Here is a 17,486-nt window from a genome sequence, read left to right as displayed (position 1 = left end):
AGAGCTCAGGCAGTAATACTCGCTTGCCTCCTGCTTTGCGGCCCGGTTCCTAACAGGCCACAGGCTGGTGGTGGTCGGTGACGTGGAGGTTGGGGACCTTTGATGTAGAGTATATGGAAGATGCTCCTTGCATCATTTCCTTTTTTCTTTATTTTTTTTTGAAATGGAGTCTCATTCTGTTACCCAGGCTAGACTGAAATGGTGTGATCTCGGCTCACTGTAACCTCTGCCTCCTGGGTTCAAGCAATTCTACCTCAGCCTCCTGAGTAGCTGGGACTACACCACTATGCCTGGCTAACTTTTGTATTTTTAGTAGAGATGGGGTTTCACCTTGGCCAGGCTGGTCTCAAACTTCTGACCTTGTGATCCACACACCTTGGCCTCCCAGAGTGCTGGGATTACAGGTGTGAGTTACCGCGCCTGGCCACATTGTTTCTAATAGCAGAGCATCTGAAACCTGTGCAACCTATAAGGGATGCCCCACCTAGAACTCTTCACTTGCTGAAGTCCCTCAGCTTCTATGAGGGTCAGAAAATTACCTGACACGGCTATGGAAGAGGCAGGGAAAGCATATTCCGGTGCCAACACACTCCTTGCTCTAGAGCTTCCCTTTGGGTTCACCGGCTGACCAAAGCTGGTGTCCAGCTCGGAGACCACTTTCTTCCTTGGAGTTTGCTCACTGCCCTTTCTGCTTCACTGCGCTTCTCCTGAGAGCTCTCCCTCAGCAAATCATGGGAACAAGAATGTGCTTCTGGGGTACATGATCCAAGATACACCATTAAAAAGGGTTATGTATACCTATATTCACTGACCTGAAAATATGTTCATAATATATTAAGCAGGTGTGTAATACTCATTTTTCATAAAAGCCCAATAAACGTTTTAAAAACACAACAGAACAGATGTCAAGCCATATAGTCTGTGCAGACTAATATATTGTGGAATTATTATTATTTTTTTAGATGGAGTTTCACTCTTGTTGCCCAGGCTGGAGTGCAGTGGTGGAATCTTGGCTTACTGCAACCTCTGCCTCCCGGGTTCAAGTGATTCTCCTGCCTCAGCCTCCCGAGTAGCTAGGATTTACAGGCATGTGCCACCATGCCCTGCTAATCTTTTTTTTTTTTTTTTTTTTTTTTAGTAGAGATGGGGTTTCTCCTTGTTGGTCAAACTCCCGACCTCAGATGATCCACCCGCCTCAGCCTCCCAAAGTGCTGGGATTACAGGCATGAACCATCACGCCTGGCTGGAATTTTCTTAAGTGTGATAAGGTTCTCTTTTTTTTCTGACAGAGTCTCGCTCTGTCACCCAGGCTGGAATGCAGTGGCATGATTTTGGCTCACTGGAACCTCTGCCTCCCGGGTTCGAGCAGTTCTCTGCCTTAGCCTCCAGAGTAGCTGGGATTACAGGCGCCCACCATCACGCCCGGCTAATTTTTATATTTTTAGTAGATACTGGGTTTCACCATCTTGGCCAGGCTGGTCTTGAGCTCCTGACCTCATGATTCATCCGCCTCGGCCTCCCAAAGTGCTGGGATTACAGGCGTGAGCCACCGCACCTGGCCAGTCTCATATCTATGTAGGCGAATATCCTGATTCTTAGGAGATCTGTGCTGAAAGGGCAGTGTTTCTGCAGTTACCATCCCAACACACTTCCAAAATAAGGCTGTGTGTGTGTGTGTGTGTGTGTGTGTAGAGAGAGAGAGAGAGAAAGAGGTGCATGTGTATATATACACACATGTGGGGGGAGGGAGAGACACAGGACCAGAGGACATAGTTAATGTTAATAATTGTTGAATCTATTAAAGGGTATATGGAGTTCACTGTATTAGTCTTTCAGCTTTTTCATAGGTTTAAATGTATTCAAAATAAGAAGTGGAAAAATGTATCTTTTGAATGCTGGGATTATGATTTTAGCAACATCAAGAATTGTTGGACTTGGTGTCTCTGTTTTTGATTCTTGTATCTAAGGGTTTTGTGTGCCTACACCTGCAATGCTGATGTTGATGTTTGTGACAAAGCTTGTTCTATCACTGTGGTGAACACTGACCCTAGGGGCACAGTACTCGGTACTGGCTTGTGCCACCTATCAGGGCTGCATGTGAACAGTGCTCCTACTTTATACCTTTGGCTTTAATAGTCTGTCAACTTGGTAGATCTATCTCAGCTGAACCTTGTACCTGCTAGCTAGACTAATAATACACTTTCAGTATGGGCACACCCTTTGATCCAACTCTTCCACTTATTGGGAACCTAGCCAAAGGAAGTAACAGCTCATGTGCTGATACTAGCAAATCATTAGAGACAATCTCTTTAGCAGCATTACCTAAGAACAAAAAAAGAAAAAAAAGACAATCTCAAGGTCCAAAAATAGAGGCCTGTCTTCCGAATCACGCAGTCCATCAAAATCATACTACAGAAATGTGTCAGCTAACAAGGAAAAAGATGGTAACAACGTACAGTGGAATAAGCAAGTTAGAAAATTGCATGGTACAGTCAGGCACGGTGGCTCATGCCTGAAATCCCAGCACTTTGGGAGGCTGAGGCGGGTGGATCACCTGAGGTCAGGAGTTTGAGACCAAGCTGACCAACATGGTGAAACTCCATCTCCACTAAAAATACAAAATTTGCCGGGTGAGGCGACACATGACCATAATCCCAGCTACTTGGGAGGCTGAGGCAGGAGAATGATTTGGACCCAGGAGGCAGAGGTTATAGTGAGCCAAGATCATGCCCACTCCAGCCTGGGCAACAAGAATGAAACTAGGTTTAAAAAAAACAAATTACGAAAATTATATGATATGAGCAAACTCTATTTAAAAAATTACTATTATATCCACAGATTTGGAAGAACTTGCACTCGGTGCTTAACTTCAGCTATCTCTGGGTAGATGAAATTTTTGTTTTGTTCTAATTGCTAATCTCTATTTTTTGACTCTTCTGTAATTACATGCATTGCCAAGCAATGAAAAAAGAAAGATTAGTAAAAGATAAAAGTAGTTAAGATAGCATGATATTTAATAAAGGAATCAAATTATGGCACTTCCTCATACTAAATTATAATTTAAGCATGGGGTTGTAGCATACATAAATGTTTGATTCTTCTTATATATTTGCTTACAAGATGCAGCCCACTTTGTGGTCAAGACTTCAGGTCTGGTGTCAGTAGAGCTGGGTTCCATCTTGGCTCTGCCACTAAGCTGAGTGATTTAGCCAGGCTTGCTCTAGATCTTCATCTGAATAATGGGGATGGTAGTGATAATACTAACATTACGGCTTGGTTGAGGGTTACATAACGCATAGAAATACAGACTAAACTGCTTGACATGATGCCTAACAGTACTGTGTTCAATAAATGTTGACCATTATTACTAAATTAGATGTCCTAGGCTTTCTTCAAGGGGCCAACAGAACCCCTGCCGAAGCCCAGAGGACTCCTCCAGGCATTGATAGCTATGCTGTGCATCTTGTCTAGACCTCTTTTTCAGAGAAGGGTGCAGGCAAGAGCAAAAGCAGCAGTCCCAGGCTATTCAACTTCCACAAAGCCTCCTTATCTCCGATTGGGAGATACAGTTGCTGATTAACTCTGTTAATACAGCACAGTGCTCAGAAGGCCAAAAGTCAAAGACTAAGGTCTAAAGTCCCATAAAGAGGAAATACTCCCTCTTCACCATTACTGGGGGAAAAAAATACACTTGTAAGCCACAAAAAAGGCAGCACCTTTATTTGGACAACAATAATTTCAAAATCATCTTTTGAACTCAGAATCAGTGGGTCTGGGTAGATACGCTAATAGGTGAAATCTTCATTAACTGTTCACTTACTAAGTAAAATTTTAAATAAACTTGATTCTGTACAGCAGTGTTTTTCCACATTTCCCTGATAGGAATCACTTAGAGTGCTCTGTAAACACTGCTTCACCAGAGATTAATCCCATCAAATTGATTGAGTGAATCTGGGATGGGCCAGTAATTTGGAAATTTTTATTTTTACAAATTCTTCCTGATGATTACCAAGTCTGAGAAACTTTGGGAAACACTGGAAAGTTACCTGCAAAATAACTTTCAGTTTTCTCTGCAGTTTTTAAGGCTTGAACTACTGATCATCCTATAGATAATCCACTGAAAAGTCTTCTCCAATTTTTGCAAAAAGAAACTTTTTAACATTTGGTTTCATAAAATCTTTTCCGAAGAAATACTTTACTTTGGCTGTGTTAATTTCTGGCCCATTCGTTCTACTTCACGTTTTCTTGAAGCGTCCATCTTCTAGGAATTGAGGCATGGCAATCTAATCATTTTTTAAATAATTGGTTTCTTATTAAAAGATTGTGACATTTAACAGCTGTTGCTTGCTTTTGTCTTGTTCCCTTCTCTCGTGAAACTTAAGAAATACCTCAGTATTCTGGGTTTTCCACTTTAAATCTCATATTGACCAGGCCGTGTATGCCAGCCTCGATCTCATCGTTTTCTTTAACAGGTCCAACTCCCTTTGGCGTCCCAGTCAAGATAATATCTCCTTCTTCCAAGGTTATGATCTTAGAAACATAACTGATGATGTAGGGGATGGAAAAAATCATGGAGGATGTCTCACCCTCCTGTCTCAGCTCGCCGTTGACCTTGAGCCAGAGCTTCAGGTTGTGAGGGTCAGGGATTTTCTCCTTGGGCACGAACGCGCTGACCGGGCAGGACGCCGTGAAGCTTTTGGCCAGAGTCCAGGGCAGCCCCTTCTTCTTGCACTCGTCCTGCACGTCCCGGGCGGTCATATCCAGGCACAAGGCATAGCCGCCCACGTAGTCCATGGCCGCAGACTCGGGGGCTGCGCGGCAGCGCTTGCCCATCACCACGCCCAGCTCCAGCTCGTGGTGCAGGTTGCGGCTGTACGCGGGCATGAGAATGGGCGAGCCCTCGGGCACGTAGGCCGTGGACGGTTTCAAGAACAGCACGGGCTCGCTCAACACCGCGCTGCGCATCTCCCTGACGTGGTCCGCGTAGTTCCTCCCCACGCAGACGATGTTCTTCCCCCACTCCCAGAAGCGGGACAGTGGCCTGGAGGGCGCCATGACTCCAACCAAGTGCCCCTGCAGTCACGTGAGCTGGACCAGTCAGCTGATGCCTACGGCAAGCCGGAGAGGACCAAATGCTTCGGAACGCTGTTCTCCCCACTCGCCCCCGCGCCCCAGCGACTGCCCGTTCCACCTCGCGATCTGCAGGGTGCCCGGGTGGCGCGACGCTCGGCCTCCAGGGAGCTGCTGTGCGGTGCCTGGAAAGAGGCGGAGGCTCGCGGCTCAGCTCTCCCGGCCCAGCTCTGGCCGCCGCCGCAGCCCCAGTCCCGTCCCGTAGCCTGCGGCGTTCGGTGCGGGGAGAAAACGGGTTGAGCACGAGCGCGTTTATTGGCTGGCGGACGGTGAGAAGCGGACGCTAATTGGCTGAGGGCGGCGCGAGGCGGACGCTGATTGGCTGGGGCGCGCCGACGCCGGTGTTTTGCGGCCCCGGGCCGCCCGGCCGTCCAGCCCCGCTCCGGTCATGGTGCTGGGCCGCGGGCTGCTCGGCCGCCGGAGCCTCGTCGCGTTGGGAGCCGCCTGCACCCGCCGAGGCCTGGGTGGGTGCGGCGGGGCGGGGCGGGCCGTGGGGCGCGGGCCCTGTGGGGCAGGGAGCGGACGGCGCGGGGCCGTCGGTTGGCGGTCGCTGACGCGGTTTCTGCTGCGCAGGTGCCTGAGGCCGCGCTGCCCGGCTCGAGCGGAGGCGGCGCAGGCGCTGAGGCGAGCGCGGAGCGGGCTCGGGGCTGCGGGTGCGGAAGGCGCTAGGTAAGCAGGGCCGGGCCTGCGTCCCCCGCGGCCTCCACGCTCGGGCTGGGCCGGCCGCGCTTCTCAGGCAGCCACGGCGTCGCGTCTTGCTCCGGCCGGCGGCGTGGAGAGTCTGGGCGCGGCCCCCGGACGCCCGGCCCACCCCGCAGCCGCTGCCTGGCTGCGAGGACCGCGCTCTCGCGGCGCCGCCTGCGGGGGCCTAGCTGCCCGCCCGGCGCCGGAGCCTCGCTGTCTGGGGACCCGGCGTGTCATCCGTCCCGAGGGGACTGCGAGGCCGGGCCAGGCCGGCTCCCCTGGAGGGTGCGCAGCGCAGGGCACTGGGCGGGCGGAGGCGCAGGCGGGGAGGCGTCCTTGGCAGTTTCCAGATCTCGCCGAAAGCTGTCAAGCGTCCGCAGGGGGTAGAATGTCGCCATTGCTAAGGAAAGAGCAAGGATTTTGATGTCCTCAGAATTAGAGTTTTAGGGACATTCATAAGGGCGCAGGCGGAGAGTTCCAGTGGGACTGTGGGCATCGGAAGGGCGTGCTTGCCGCATTCGAAGGGAGCTCCCTGCGCCAGTATCTGGTGCCGCCCAGTTCGAGGGAAGCTAGGTGCTGTGAAACTCCCTGACTTAAAGAAGTGCAGTGACGCACACCTGTCATTCCAGCAATTTGGGAGGCCCAGGCGGTAGGATCGCTTGAGTCCGGGAGTTCCAGACCAGCCTGGGCAACATGGGGAGCTCTCATCTCTGCAAAAAATAAAATCAGCCGGATGTGGTGACACACGACCGTAGTCTCGGTCACTTTGGAGGCTGAGGCGGGAGTATCGCTTAAATCTGGGAGGTGGAAGCTGCAGTAACACGTGATCGCACCATTGCACCGTAGCCTAGAAGACAGACTGAGACCATACCTCCTTTTTTTTTTTTCTTTTTTTGTGGGCCAAACTAAACATGTGTCTGAACTTGGTCCAGACCCCCTAGGCTGCAGGTCCTTGACCTCTGTCTGTACAGAGTATTAAAGTTACAAAACAGTGAGCCGGGAACATTTTCCAGGCAGTGTTGGGCTGAGTGATATGGAAAGGGAATAAGGTTTCTGCTGGTACTAGCACCAGCTGCGTTCTTTTCTCAGAATAAAGGCGCTTCCATGTCTTGTCAGCTTCTTTAGGAGGCTGTGGTGGTCCCCAGGGGAGGCTGAGCACCAGTTGGAAATGTTTCCTTCACCTGGGCAATGCAGTCACCAGTCTCTGGTCACTGCAACCTCCACCTCCCTGGCTCAAGCAGTTCTCCTGCCTCAGCCTCCTGAGTAGCCGAGACTACAGGCACCCGCCAACACACCCTGCTAGTTTTTGTATTTTTAGTAGAGACAGGGTTTCACCATGTTAGCCATGCCTGTATCTAACTCCTGACCTCAAATGGTCCGCCTGCCTCCGCCTCCCAAAGTGCTGGGATTCCAGGTGTGAGTCACCGCGCATGGGCAGTATTTTTGTTTGTAATGTTCTGCTAGTATAGATGGAGCTCCTTTGCAGGAGGATGCCCCAGCACTCCGGGTGTCCTGTCACAATGCTTCTGCACACCACCTGCAGTCTCCAGCACCCACACTCTGCTTGCTCTACCCCTTGAGTTGGGATGGTAATGAGGCTAAGGGGAAGGGGAATATCACAGGAAGCTGCTCATATGGAACGTAGGTATAATGTGCATAAGAAGGACCTGGAAAACGCCCAGCTGGCTGTCAGAAGGGTAACTGGATGTCTTTGTGCAATGATTGAAACTAGAGTTTGGGCAGTTTCCCTCGCTGTAGAAATAAGGCTGGATTCCGCATTTAGATGAGCCCTGGAGACGTGTGTGTCTCTCGATTGTTGGGTGCTGCCCATTCTGGATCCCCTTTGGGAGAAGTCTTTGCCCTGGCACCTGCCCCAGGATTCCACTGTCCTCTCTCATGTTTTGTGTTTTCCCCCCATAAAGTGGAACTGAAGGTATTCAGGGCCCCAATGTATTTTTAGGTTTAGTAGGAGTTTCAGTGCTAAAATACTTCTGCATTTACCTAATCTAAAATATTTCTGTTGGCTGGCAGACACTTTTGTCCCTTGGTCACCCACTCCTCCCACCTCCTGGGCCCTTGTGGCAGAGTCCTTTAGGGCAGTTGGATGGTGATTTTGTATCCTCCACACTGGAATCTGGGGCAGTTGTGGCCAGCTTTCCGTCTCAAAGGATTTTGGAAATAGATGCTCGGTGCTGGAAAGAAAAATCAGCACTGAGACAAAGGATCTTTCTGCAATGCAATTTTTACTTCCTGGACTGCAGGAAGGGTATCCTCACTAGCCATCTTGCCACAAGAGTACAATGAACAAAGGAAAACACACACATCTATCCCTTACGCATTTGGGGTCGTCTTTACTTCTGTGTGTGATCTCCGTTGGCTGGAGTCAGACCTCACAATTTAAACTAAAACCTGATTGGCTAATAACTTAAAACTTTTCTTAAAACAGGTAAAAACAAGGGAGAGCTGGGACAGGCCTGTGAGCACATCCAGCACAGATATCTTGGTTAAAGTACAAGGACATAGAATGTACTACATGCCTGTAAGCGTGGTGTGTCTAACAGCCACATAGGAGAGGGCGTAATAAAGTTATTAGCATGCTTATTCTTTAATAAGAGAGGCAGCTTTAAAAAGGAACTTTTCTACTTCCCACAAAACTGCTGATTTTTGTGCATTATCTGCATCTCAGATTCCTGCTGTTTAAGAGCAAGTATTTGTTTCTTTTTCTTTCTTTTTTTATTTGAGACAGAGTTTCCCTCTGTCACCCAGGCTGGAGTACAGTGGAATAATCTTGGCTCACTGCAACCTCCACCTCCCGGGTTCAAGCAATTCTCCTGCCTCAGCCTCTTGTCATGTGTTGGTTCTCTCTGGCTGGAGGCTGAAAATGGCTGTGAGTAACTGCATAGAACTCGGGCTGGTTTAGTCAGTGGTGGCAGCACAGCTAGCTGGAGGGCAGATGGCCAGCCTGGGGCACCTCCAGTCTGCATTCCTTTCTTCACGTTCTGTCCCTGAGTCCGGGGTGTGCATACCCCAGAGGTTGCAGGAGTCATGCCAGACAGCGGTTTGTTTCACAGCCACAAGCTGGCCATCCTATCCTTTCAGGGGTCTCAAAAAAGAAAATACAGATCATAAGTCTCAAACAGTTGATTTCCATGAATATGAGCATGAGTCAGTTTCTGTGTTTTCTTTGGGCACAGACGAAGATACTCCTTTTGGTTCTTTTTTAAGGAACAGGATCTTACTCTGTCACCCAGGCTGGAGTGTACTGGCACAGTCATAGCTCACTGCAGCCTCAAACTCCGAGGCTCAAGCGATCCTCTTGCCTCAGCCTCCGGGGTAGCAGGGACTACAGGCATGTGCCACCACACCTGGCTAATTTTTAAATTTGTAGAGACCAGGTCTTGCTATGTTGCCCAGGCTGGTCTCAAACTCCTGCCCTCAAGCTGTCCTTCCACCTCAGTCTCTTAAAGCGCTGGGATTCCCGGCAAGAACCACCGCATCTGGCCAGGGTATTTCCTTTCAGAGGAACCTAGAAAGGCTGGGAAGCACTGCAGTGTGTCCGTGCTGTCGTGGAGGGCCTGGCACAGACACCAGCTGAGTTGTGCTGTGTCTGCAGGTCCAGCCCTGCTGGGAGTTTTCCACCACACAGACTTGCGGAAGAGTCTGACTGTGGACGAGGGCACCATGAAGGTGGAGGTGCTGCCTGCCCTGACCGACAACTACATGTACTTGGTCATGGACGACGAGACCAAGGAGGCTGCCATCGTGGACCCGGTGCAGCCCCAGAAGGTGTGCATGGCTGTGCCCGGCTCTCCTTGCCCTCACCACCCAGCTCGGAGTCCTCACCCCCAGGGGGCTTCCTAACCGCAGTGTCCTTGCAGCTCTCCCTCAGCTAAATGGAAATCAGTCACTTCATTTCTGAAAAACTAGTTTCTAGCCACTGTTAACCAAGAAGGGTGGAGGCAAGAGGCAGTGACACAGAAAACGCTGTGTTGTTAAATCCCGGGCATGTGACTTCCTGGAGGCTTTCTGTCCCTCAGTGCTGCCTCTGGGGGTGATGCCCTCATAGCTGGAGGGGCTTGGAGCAGTAGTGGGTGGTTCTGAGAGTGCCAGGCTGAGCAGGAAGAAGCTGCTTTCACCTGCTCTCCTGGAGCAGGACGAGCTGGCAGGGTCAGGACGGGCCACAGCAGCGGCCCCTCCCCTGCATCCTGGGTTCCTCTGGGCACCCCACTGTGGAGGCCAGCAAGCCAGGCCTGGGAACGTGATGGGCTTTTGTCCTGCCCCGGTGTTGCTGCAGGTGGTGGAGGAGGCGAAAAAGCACGGGGTGAAGCTGACCACGGTGCTGACCACCCATCACCACTGGTAAGTGCCGGTGCCACAGGGCCTGAGTGTCTCCTGGGGGTGCGGGACCAGGCTCACTTCTTGCCCTGGTGGGTTCAGGGACATTGAGGCCTGTCTTCCCCCATAGCTGCGTCTGCTTTGTGAGGACAGACCCTCAACAGGTTTCTGAGAAAGACCATGGCCCCTGAGTGGCAGGTGTGGTGCTTCAGTGATTCTGAGGCCCCGTGGCCTGTGGAGTGAGGGGAGAGGCCGCAGCCTTGCCCTCAGGCCTCAAGCCCCTGCTGTCTCTGGGGCCACCCTGGCTTGTGCCCCGGCACGTTGGCCTCAATGTCAGTGAGTAAATGAGTCTAGGGGTGAGTGTTTGTTTTTTAAAGCAGCCGGCTAGGCACCGTGGCTACATGGGATTATAATCCCAGCACTTTGGGAGGCTGAGGTGGGCAGATCACTTGAGGTCAGGACCCGCCTGGCCAACATGGTGAAACCCTGTCTCTGCTAAAAATACAAAAATTAGCTGGGCGTGGTGGCACACGCCTATAATCTCAGCTACTCAGGAGGCTGAGGTAGGAGAATCACTTGAATCCTGGAGGTGGAGGTTGCAGTGAGCCGAGATCGCGCCATTGCACTCCAGCCTGGGTGACAGAGCGAGACTCTTCCTGGAGGCTATTTTTTTTTTTATTTCTTAAAAAAAAAAAAAAAAAAGCTGTATCTGAAGAGGTGGGGTTTTTTAAATCCTCAAAAACTGAAGGATGAATAAAGCACCATGTCGGGTTCCAGGGCTGGCATTGCCAGCTCAAGGCCCTTGTTCGGCTTTTGAAAATGTTTGAGGCTCTTCAAAGCTAGGAAAGTGTTTATTTGGCTCTCACTTCTGTTTGCCAAGCAAGCGCCCAAGAGCAGCCAGCACCTTTCTCTTGAGCCAAGACCTGTCTGGCACTGTCCTAGGGCCTCCAAGCTGTGGCTGCCCCAGCCTCTGTCTCCGGGTGAAATGAGTGTCCTGTCCTCAGTGGTGGGAGTGCTGTGCTGGTGGCTTGGCCAGGGTTTGATAGACGCGTCACGGTTTACACGCAGCTGCACGGAGGCCTGGAGAGTTTCAGGCTCTGTGAGTTGGGCCCCGAGAGCCTCTGCAGGATCATCGGAGGTGTCCATGCAGGGACCTGGGCACGAGGGGCGGTGCCTGCAGCCTCCCTGGCCCTTGGCCTGTGTGGCTGAGCTGCTGTCTCTCAGCACATTTGCCCGCCTGTCGTGTGAGGCCCCTGCTGCCAGCATGCTTCCTCCTGGGAATCCTGGTGGTGGCCTCCGAGTAGCTGCCTGGCACCTCACAACTTGCTGCAGCTCACTGCCTCTCCCGGCCTCCGCTGCGGACATCCCTTTCTTACACCGTAGTGCTTTTGAGTTCACCAGGCCCCTCTGACGTTCATGCCGGAGCAGGAAGTCCTAAGCCAGGCTCTAGCTTCAGCGGGATGGGGTTTGCTTATCTGTGGTGGGCGGCGATGGGCGGACCGAGGCTGTGTGCCACGCCCTCCTGAAGGACAGGAGGGGCAGAGGGCAGTGGCCACCACTCCACCCTGTTATCTTGCGGCCCAGTGGCGCTAAGGCAGGCCGTTTCTGGTGTGGTTGCTGGAGTTTCCTTGGGAGGCACACGAAGGAGTCTCTAGGGGACGTGGAGTGAGGCCAAGCCAAATGCTCCCTGCTGCTGGGAGAGCTTTGGCCTCACCCTTGAAATGAAGCCCGGCTGGCAGGTGCAGGATCCTCATGGCCCCCACCCCACATCAGGGCTCTGCAGCCTACATGAGGGATTCTAGCCTAGGTGAGGCCTGGGAAGGGCCCCTTCGATTGCCCCTTTCTGAAATGCAGGTCAGGCAGGCTCCCCTGGGGAAACCTGGGCTCGAAGGAGGCTCCTCCACCCGGTGAGCGTCAGGAGGCCTGGAGCTGGCCCAGTCTGGCCTCCCCTGCAGGCAGACCACCTTTAGGGCCAGCCACTCATCCCAGACACACCGCAGGCGATTCCCACGATGAATAGTTTGATTTTCTGCCATTGGGGTGGCTCCCAAACTGGGCTGCACATGAGAATCACCTGGGGGCTTTCAAAAATCCCACCCCAGGCCACTCCTCAGATCTATTGCACGAGGACTCAGGGTAGGAGCCAGGTGGTTCTTCTTGAAGACGTCCAGGTGATAACCCCACACCCCCACGCTCAAAACCCCGGCCACGGGATCATCCAGGTGTCTGTGATTTGCCTCCTCGGCTCCAAACACAGCCACAGGCAGGGCCGCAGGGAGCCTCGCCTGGGAGCGGGTATCTGGGCAGCAGATCCAGTGATGGACAAGAAACAAATTTTCTGGGTAGCAAGATGTACGTTTCTTTGAGAAACGTCCAGTGTAAGATAGGAATCCTGTTTGACCAGGGTTTAAGAGCAGCAGGCAACCCAGGTCTACTGTTTGACTTCCAGGGACCATGCTGGCGGGAATGAGAAACTGGTGAAGCTGGAACCGGGGCTGAAGGTGTACGGCGGTGACGACCGTATCGGGGCCCTCACTCACAAGGTCACTCACCTGTCCACACTGCAGGTGAGCAGTGAGCTCTGGCGGTGGCGGTGCTCCAGCACGGCCCTGCCAGGAGCAGGGAAGCCTCCCTACGTCCTCTCTGCTCCCTTACCCCAGTGACCCAGGAGGGCTCTCAGCGGTCCTCTGTGGCAGTATGGACAGTGTTCTTTGTCTTGGCACAAGAAGAGGAGTGTGCAGAACATGGCTGTGTGTGGGGCTGGGAAGCAGGGCTCCGTGACCCTGGGGAGTGGGCCATGTGGGCGGGGTCTCGGTGCTAGACTCGGGCTTAGCGGGAGGGTGGGGGACAGATGGGGATAGGGGAAACAAAAGGCCCAGCGTGGAAAGGAAAGCCATCTTTCGCGACATGCTGGCTGTGGATTCGGCCCAGTTTTGAAGGAGAAAACAAAACAAGCCGCTTGGCTTTTTATACCCAAGTGCTCAGGTTCCGGTGGGGGGGCCCCCGCACTTGGGTGCACCCATGGAGTGAGTGAGTTCCACAGCCCCGTGACTGGGAGCGCCTGCCCCACCTTTGTGGGCATATCCTCTGGAGCTGAGGAGGGCCCAGGCTGCACGGTGACCCCGGGAGACGCTCTCTAGGGTGTCTGGGAGCACACGTGGTCACCTGCTTTGTTTAAGGTGGGGTCTCTCAACGTCAAATGCCTGTCGACACCGTGCCATACTTCAGGACACATCTGTTACTTTGTGACCAAACCCGGTGGCTCGCAGCCTCCAGCCGTGTTCACAGGTGCGTGTTGAGGTGGGGGTGGGGACAGGGGTTCTTTGTGAAGACCCTTTGTCTCCTGCCAGGCAGGCTCACGGGGGCAGCTTCATGGCCTTCTCTGTTGCCCTGGTGTGAGGGGCTCACAGGTGGGGGGGTGGCGGAGCCTGGGGCTCAGCCTCAGACACATCCAGGAGTTGGGGAGCCTCATGGCGGGGCTGCTCTGTTTCCTCCCACAGTGGGTTTGGATCGTGGTCTGGAAGGCCGTTCCGCCTGCAGCAAGGGCTGTGCTGGCAGAGACTGCTGGAGGCAGCTGGGGTCCTGGCGGGTTTCACGGGAACAGAGTCAGTTTCTTCCCGCAGGGCGAGGGGGGCTCAGCCCTGGAGCCCCTGTGTTCCTCAGTGCCATAGTGTGGATTAGGGGACCTGTGCCAGTCTAGGGGCACTGCCTGCCTCCTGGAGTCGTCACAAACCTGTGGGAGCCGCCTCTGGAGGTCATATGGCTGGGGGACAGCCCCATTGTAGGCCAGCCCCTCCATGGCTGTGGCCTGTGTGGGAAGGCCCTGTGGAGGCTGCTGGAGGTGGGGGCTGCCTCACGTGCCTGTCCCCCAACTGGCCTCACAGTGTGGGGTTTCACTTGGCAACTGGCGAGGGGAGGTGGCACAGCTCCATGGAGCAGGAGCCCCAGGCCCCAAAGTCGCCTCCTGCCTGCTCTGCCTTTCCTTACCTCTGGAGTCTCCATGGCCTCTTGCCTGTCCTCAGACATGAGGTCTGGGGCCCTTCAGGGGAACAGGTCCTGTCCTACCATCCTGTCCCATCTCTCGTGCCCAGGAGGGCCCAGGGGTACTCGTGGCCTTGGCCTGTGCCCAGCACCACTGCATGTTGCTCTGCCCTGGGTGATGAGAAGTGGGGCAGCCTCTGCTATGCTGGGTGCCGAGCACACTCCTCTTAGGGGGACAGTCCTGCTTCTGAGGCCAGTGGCTGAGTGGGTCAGTGAGCTGAGGATGGCCGTGAAGCAGCACGAGGAGGGCAGAGGCTGGGATGGGACACGGTCCTGAGGCTAAGGCAGGAAGGAGCCTGGGTGCTTGAGGGTGGGGTGCACCTGAGGTGCCCAGCATTGTGGGCTGCGTCCCCTGCAGTGGGTGAGAGGTGGTCTCGGTCAGCTCAGGCAGGGCAGTGAGACCTTGGTCACAGGGTGGCACTGGCTGCTGGGGTCAAGGGAAGATGGGGGCCAGGCAGGAGCCTCAGAGGGGCTGCTGGGTGTGTGGGGGAGGTCTGGGTTTGTGAGCATCTCACAGCCACCACTGGTGGGACTAGGAGCAGTGAGGGAAGAGTGACTTGGGTTTCAGGTCTGCATGGCCAGTTGCGTGGTCATCAGGTGGTAAGCGCTGTCAGCTGAGGCTTGGAAGGAGGTGTGGGAGCTGGAATGTGGGCTCTGAGTGGAGCGAGCCTGTGGGAGTCGGGGCAGCCGGGGCCAGAGGGCAGCCAGGGCTCGGGGCCTGGGCCTTGCCGGTGAGTGTCACCCTGCTCCTGGCCCCTCCTGAATCCCAGCCACTGGCCTCGAGTGGCCCCCACCTCGTGGCTGTTCTTGTTTCCAGGTGACACCTTGTTTGTGGCTGGCTGTGGGAAGTTCTATGAAGGGACTGCGGATGAGATGTGCAAAGCCCTGCTGGAGGTTCTGGGCCGGCTCCCCCCGGACACAGTAGGCAGTGCCTCCCTGCGGGCTGGGGTGTGGGGGCCTCACCCAGCCTGCCTGGCAGGAGACAAAGGGTTTCCCTCCTGGCGCCCACTCACCGGACACACCCCCGGGCATCTTGTCCCATCCCTAAGGACTTCCGAGCTCACCTGTCTCCTCTCTCCTCAGAGAGTCTACTGCGGCCATGAGTACACCATCAACAACCTCAAGTTCGCACGCCACGTGGAGCCTGGCAACGCCGCTGTCCAGGAGAAGCTGGCCTGGGCCAAGGTGAGTGGGGCCTTCCCGGCGCAGTGCCTTCCCGTGGGCTGCGCCGAGCCACTGTGCACAGTGGAGTTGCCAGAGTCGGTAGACAGTCGCGCCTCCGAGGCCACAGAGTAGGCCTGGGATTCAGGCCACTGTGGCCAGGCTTGCCCTTTACAGCGAACCCCAGGGGTTCTGTTGAGATCCCCCTGCCTCGGAGGATCCTGAGTGGGCTTCAGACACTGCATGTCTAACAAGTGCCGGGCTTGTTTCCCACCTTGAGCAGTAGGGTCAGGCTGGCACCACGTGGCTCTGCTGGCTCCCCAGGCCACGGAAGTGGCTCTGTGTCCAAAGGACTCCTGTCTCCAGAAAGGCCCCACGTGAGCCTCCATGGCATAGCCCAGGCCAGCCGAGCCAAAGAGTGCCAGGAGCAGGAGAGGGTTCTCCAGGTGTCCCCAGATTCACCGGAAACAGCGTCAGGACTGTGTATGCCTGGGTGCTCTCAAACATGGCCTCCCTCTGCTGAGTGGAGTGAGAGTCGCTGCCTCGGACCGGTTTGTTGTTTTAAGTAAATCATCTATTTCTGTTGAGCATCTTTTTAATTTCTTGGAGTAGAGGATTACATTATTTTACAACATTTACTCATAAAAATCCAAACTCTAAATCAGATGAATCATAAATATTCATCTTTTTTTTCTTTTTTTGAGATGGAGGCTTGCTCTGTCACCCAGGCTGGAGTGCAGTGGCATAATCTCGGCTCACTGCAACCTCTGTCTCCCAGGTTCAAGAAATTCTCCCGGCCTCAGCCTCCCGAGTAGCTGGGATTACAGGTACCCGCCACCTGTATTTTTGTATTTTTTAGTAGAGACAGGGTTTCACCATGTTGGCCAGGCTGGTCTTGAACTCCTAACTTCAGGTGATCCGCCTGCCTTGGCCTCTCCAAGTGCTGGGATTACAGGCGTGAGCCACCATGCGCGGCCAGTGAATCTGTTTTGAGTGGACAGGTTGCAGATTGAGGAATGTTGGTGATGTTTGCCCTGTGTCATCTCCTCCACGGTCAAGATGGAGCGCTTTCCACTGCCCCAAAGCTCCCATGCCCCTCCCATATGGTATTCCTGCCAGCTGTTGCTCTGCTCTGACTTCAGGTCACTCCCCCCCCCCCCCCCCCCCCGCCCCAAGACGGAGTTTTGCTCTGTCTCCCAGGCTGGGGTGCAGTGGTGTGATCTTGGCTCATTGCAACCTCTGACTCCTGGGTTCAAGTGATTCTCCTGCCTTAGCCTCTTGAGTAGCTGGGACTACAGGTGTGCACCACCACGCCTGGCTAATTTTTGTATTTTTAGTAGAGATGGCGTTTCACTATGTTGGCCAGGCTGCTCTCAAACTCCTGACCTTGTGATCTGCCCACCTTGGCCTCACGAAGTGCTGGGATAACAGGCGTGACCCACCGCACCCGGCCTTTCAGCTCACTTTGTAGAGTTTCCTGTAAACAGAAGCACGCGACTCCGTCATCTCTGTGGCATTCTTGGCCCTGCTGATGTTGGTGAGATTCAGCCATGCTCTTTGCTTCTGAGTAGCACATCATGTGGAAATGCTGCAATTTGTTTATCCGATTGTCTGTCTCCAGTTTTTTGCTATTTGAATAAAGCTGCTATGAACATTTGTGTACAAGTCTTTTTGTGGACATGTTTTTATAGCTCTTGGGTACCTACCTAAGAGTGGAGCTGCTGTGTAGTGTGGTTAAATGTATGTACTGTTTTCCAAAATGGGTGTCCCGTTCGGCGATCCCACCACCAATTCATGAGTTCTGGGGTCTCCACACGGTGCCAGCCACCGCTGGGGCCGTTGGGCTCTTTAGTCTTTGCCATTCTAACGTGTGTGTGGTGGCGTCTCACTGCTTTTCAAATGTGGGTTTCCCCATGACCATCCTCTCGTGTGTGTTGGCCTTCGGATGCCTTCTGTTGTGAAGTTTATGTTCAGTTTTTTGTCCACTTAAAATACTGTGTTTGGCCTGTTGGGTTGCTCTTGTAGGAGTTTCTTACATCATCGGGAAACAAGTCTTGGTGAGATTTATGTAAAAAATTTTTCTCTCCCAGTTCATGACTTGCCTTTTTTTTTTTTTTTTTTTTTTTTTTTTTTTT

General features: G+C 53.6%; 2 protein-coding genes across 4 annotated transcripts in view; one reads left to right on the top strand and one right to left on the bottom strand.

The window, feature by feature from the left end:
• Nucleotides 1-2,993: 2,993 nt before the first annotated feature.
• On the bottom strand, nucleotides 2,994-5,323 carry FAHD1 (fumarylacetoacetate hydrolase domain containing 1). The gene has a single exon (XM_017511217.2). It carries the CDS (start codon nucleotides 5,053-5,055, stop codon nucleotides 4,390-4,392), a length of 666 nt encoding a protein of 221 aa, XP_017366706.1. The 5' UTR covers nucleotides 5,056-5,323; the 3' UTR covers nucleotides 2,994-4,389.
• HAGH (hydroxyacylglutathione hydrolase) overlaps nucleotides 5,100-17,486 on the top strand; it is a 19,129-nt gene continuing 6,742 nt past the window's right edge. The window contains exons 1-7 of one of the 3 annotated variants that reach the window (XM_017511214.1): nucleotides 5,100-5,594; nucleotides 9,428-9,600; nucleotides 10,109-10,173; nucleotides 12,599-12,716; nucleotides 13,329-13,437; nucleotides 15,008-15,111; nucleotides 15,274-15,375. In XM_017511214.1, coding sequence (XP_017366703.1) covers nucleotides 5,519-5,594; nucleotides 9,428-9,600; nucleotides 10,109-10,173; nucleotides 12,599-12,716; nucleotides 13,329-13,437; nucleotides 15,008-15,111; nucleotides 15,274-15,375 — 747 coding nt within the window. In that variant the 5' untranslated portion in view covers nucleotides 5,100-5,518. Of the gene's footprint in view, nucleotides 5,595-5,662; nucleotides 5,800-9,427; nucleotides 9,601-10,108; nucleotides 10,174-12,598; nucleotides 12,717-13,328; nucleotides 13,438-15,007; nucleotides 15,112-15,273; nucleotides 15,376-17,486 lie in introns of those variants that run through there. The other 2 variants (XM_037732246.1, XM_017511216.2) reach the window with 2 other exon arrangements.

This window comes from Cebus imitator, unplaced genomic scaffold (assembly GCF_001604975.1).
Source record: "Cebus imitator isolate Cc_AM_T3 unplaced genomic scaffold, Cebus_imitator-1.0 Scaffold444, whole genome shotgun sequence".
Lineage (NCBI taxonomy): Eukaryota > Metazoa > Chordata > Mammalia > Primates > Cebidae > Cebus > Cebus imitator.
Note: the sequence above shows the minus strand (reverse complement) of the source record. Positions and strands in the feature narration are given on the sequence as shown.

Bases quoted from the DNA above. Each gene is read 5' to 3' on its own strand.
- FAHD1 (XM_017511217.2), bottom strand. From the start codon at position 5,055: ATGGCGCCCTCCAGGCCACTGTCCCGCTTCTGGGAGTGGGGGAAGAAC.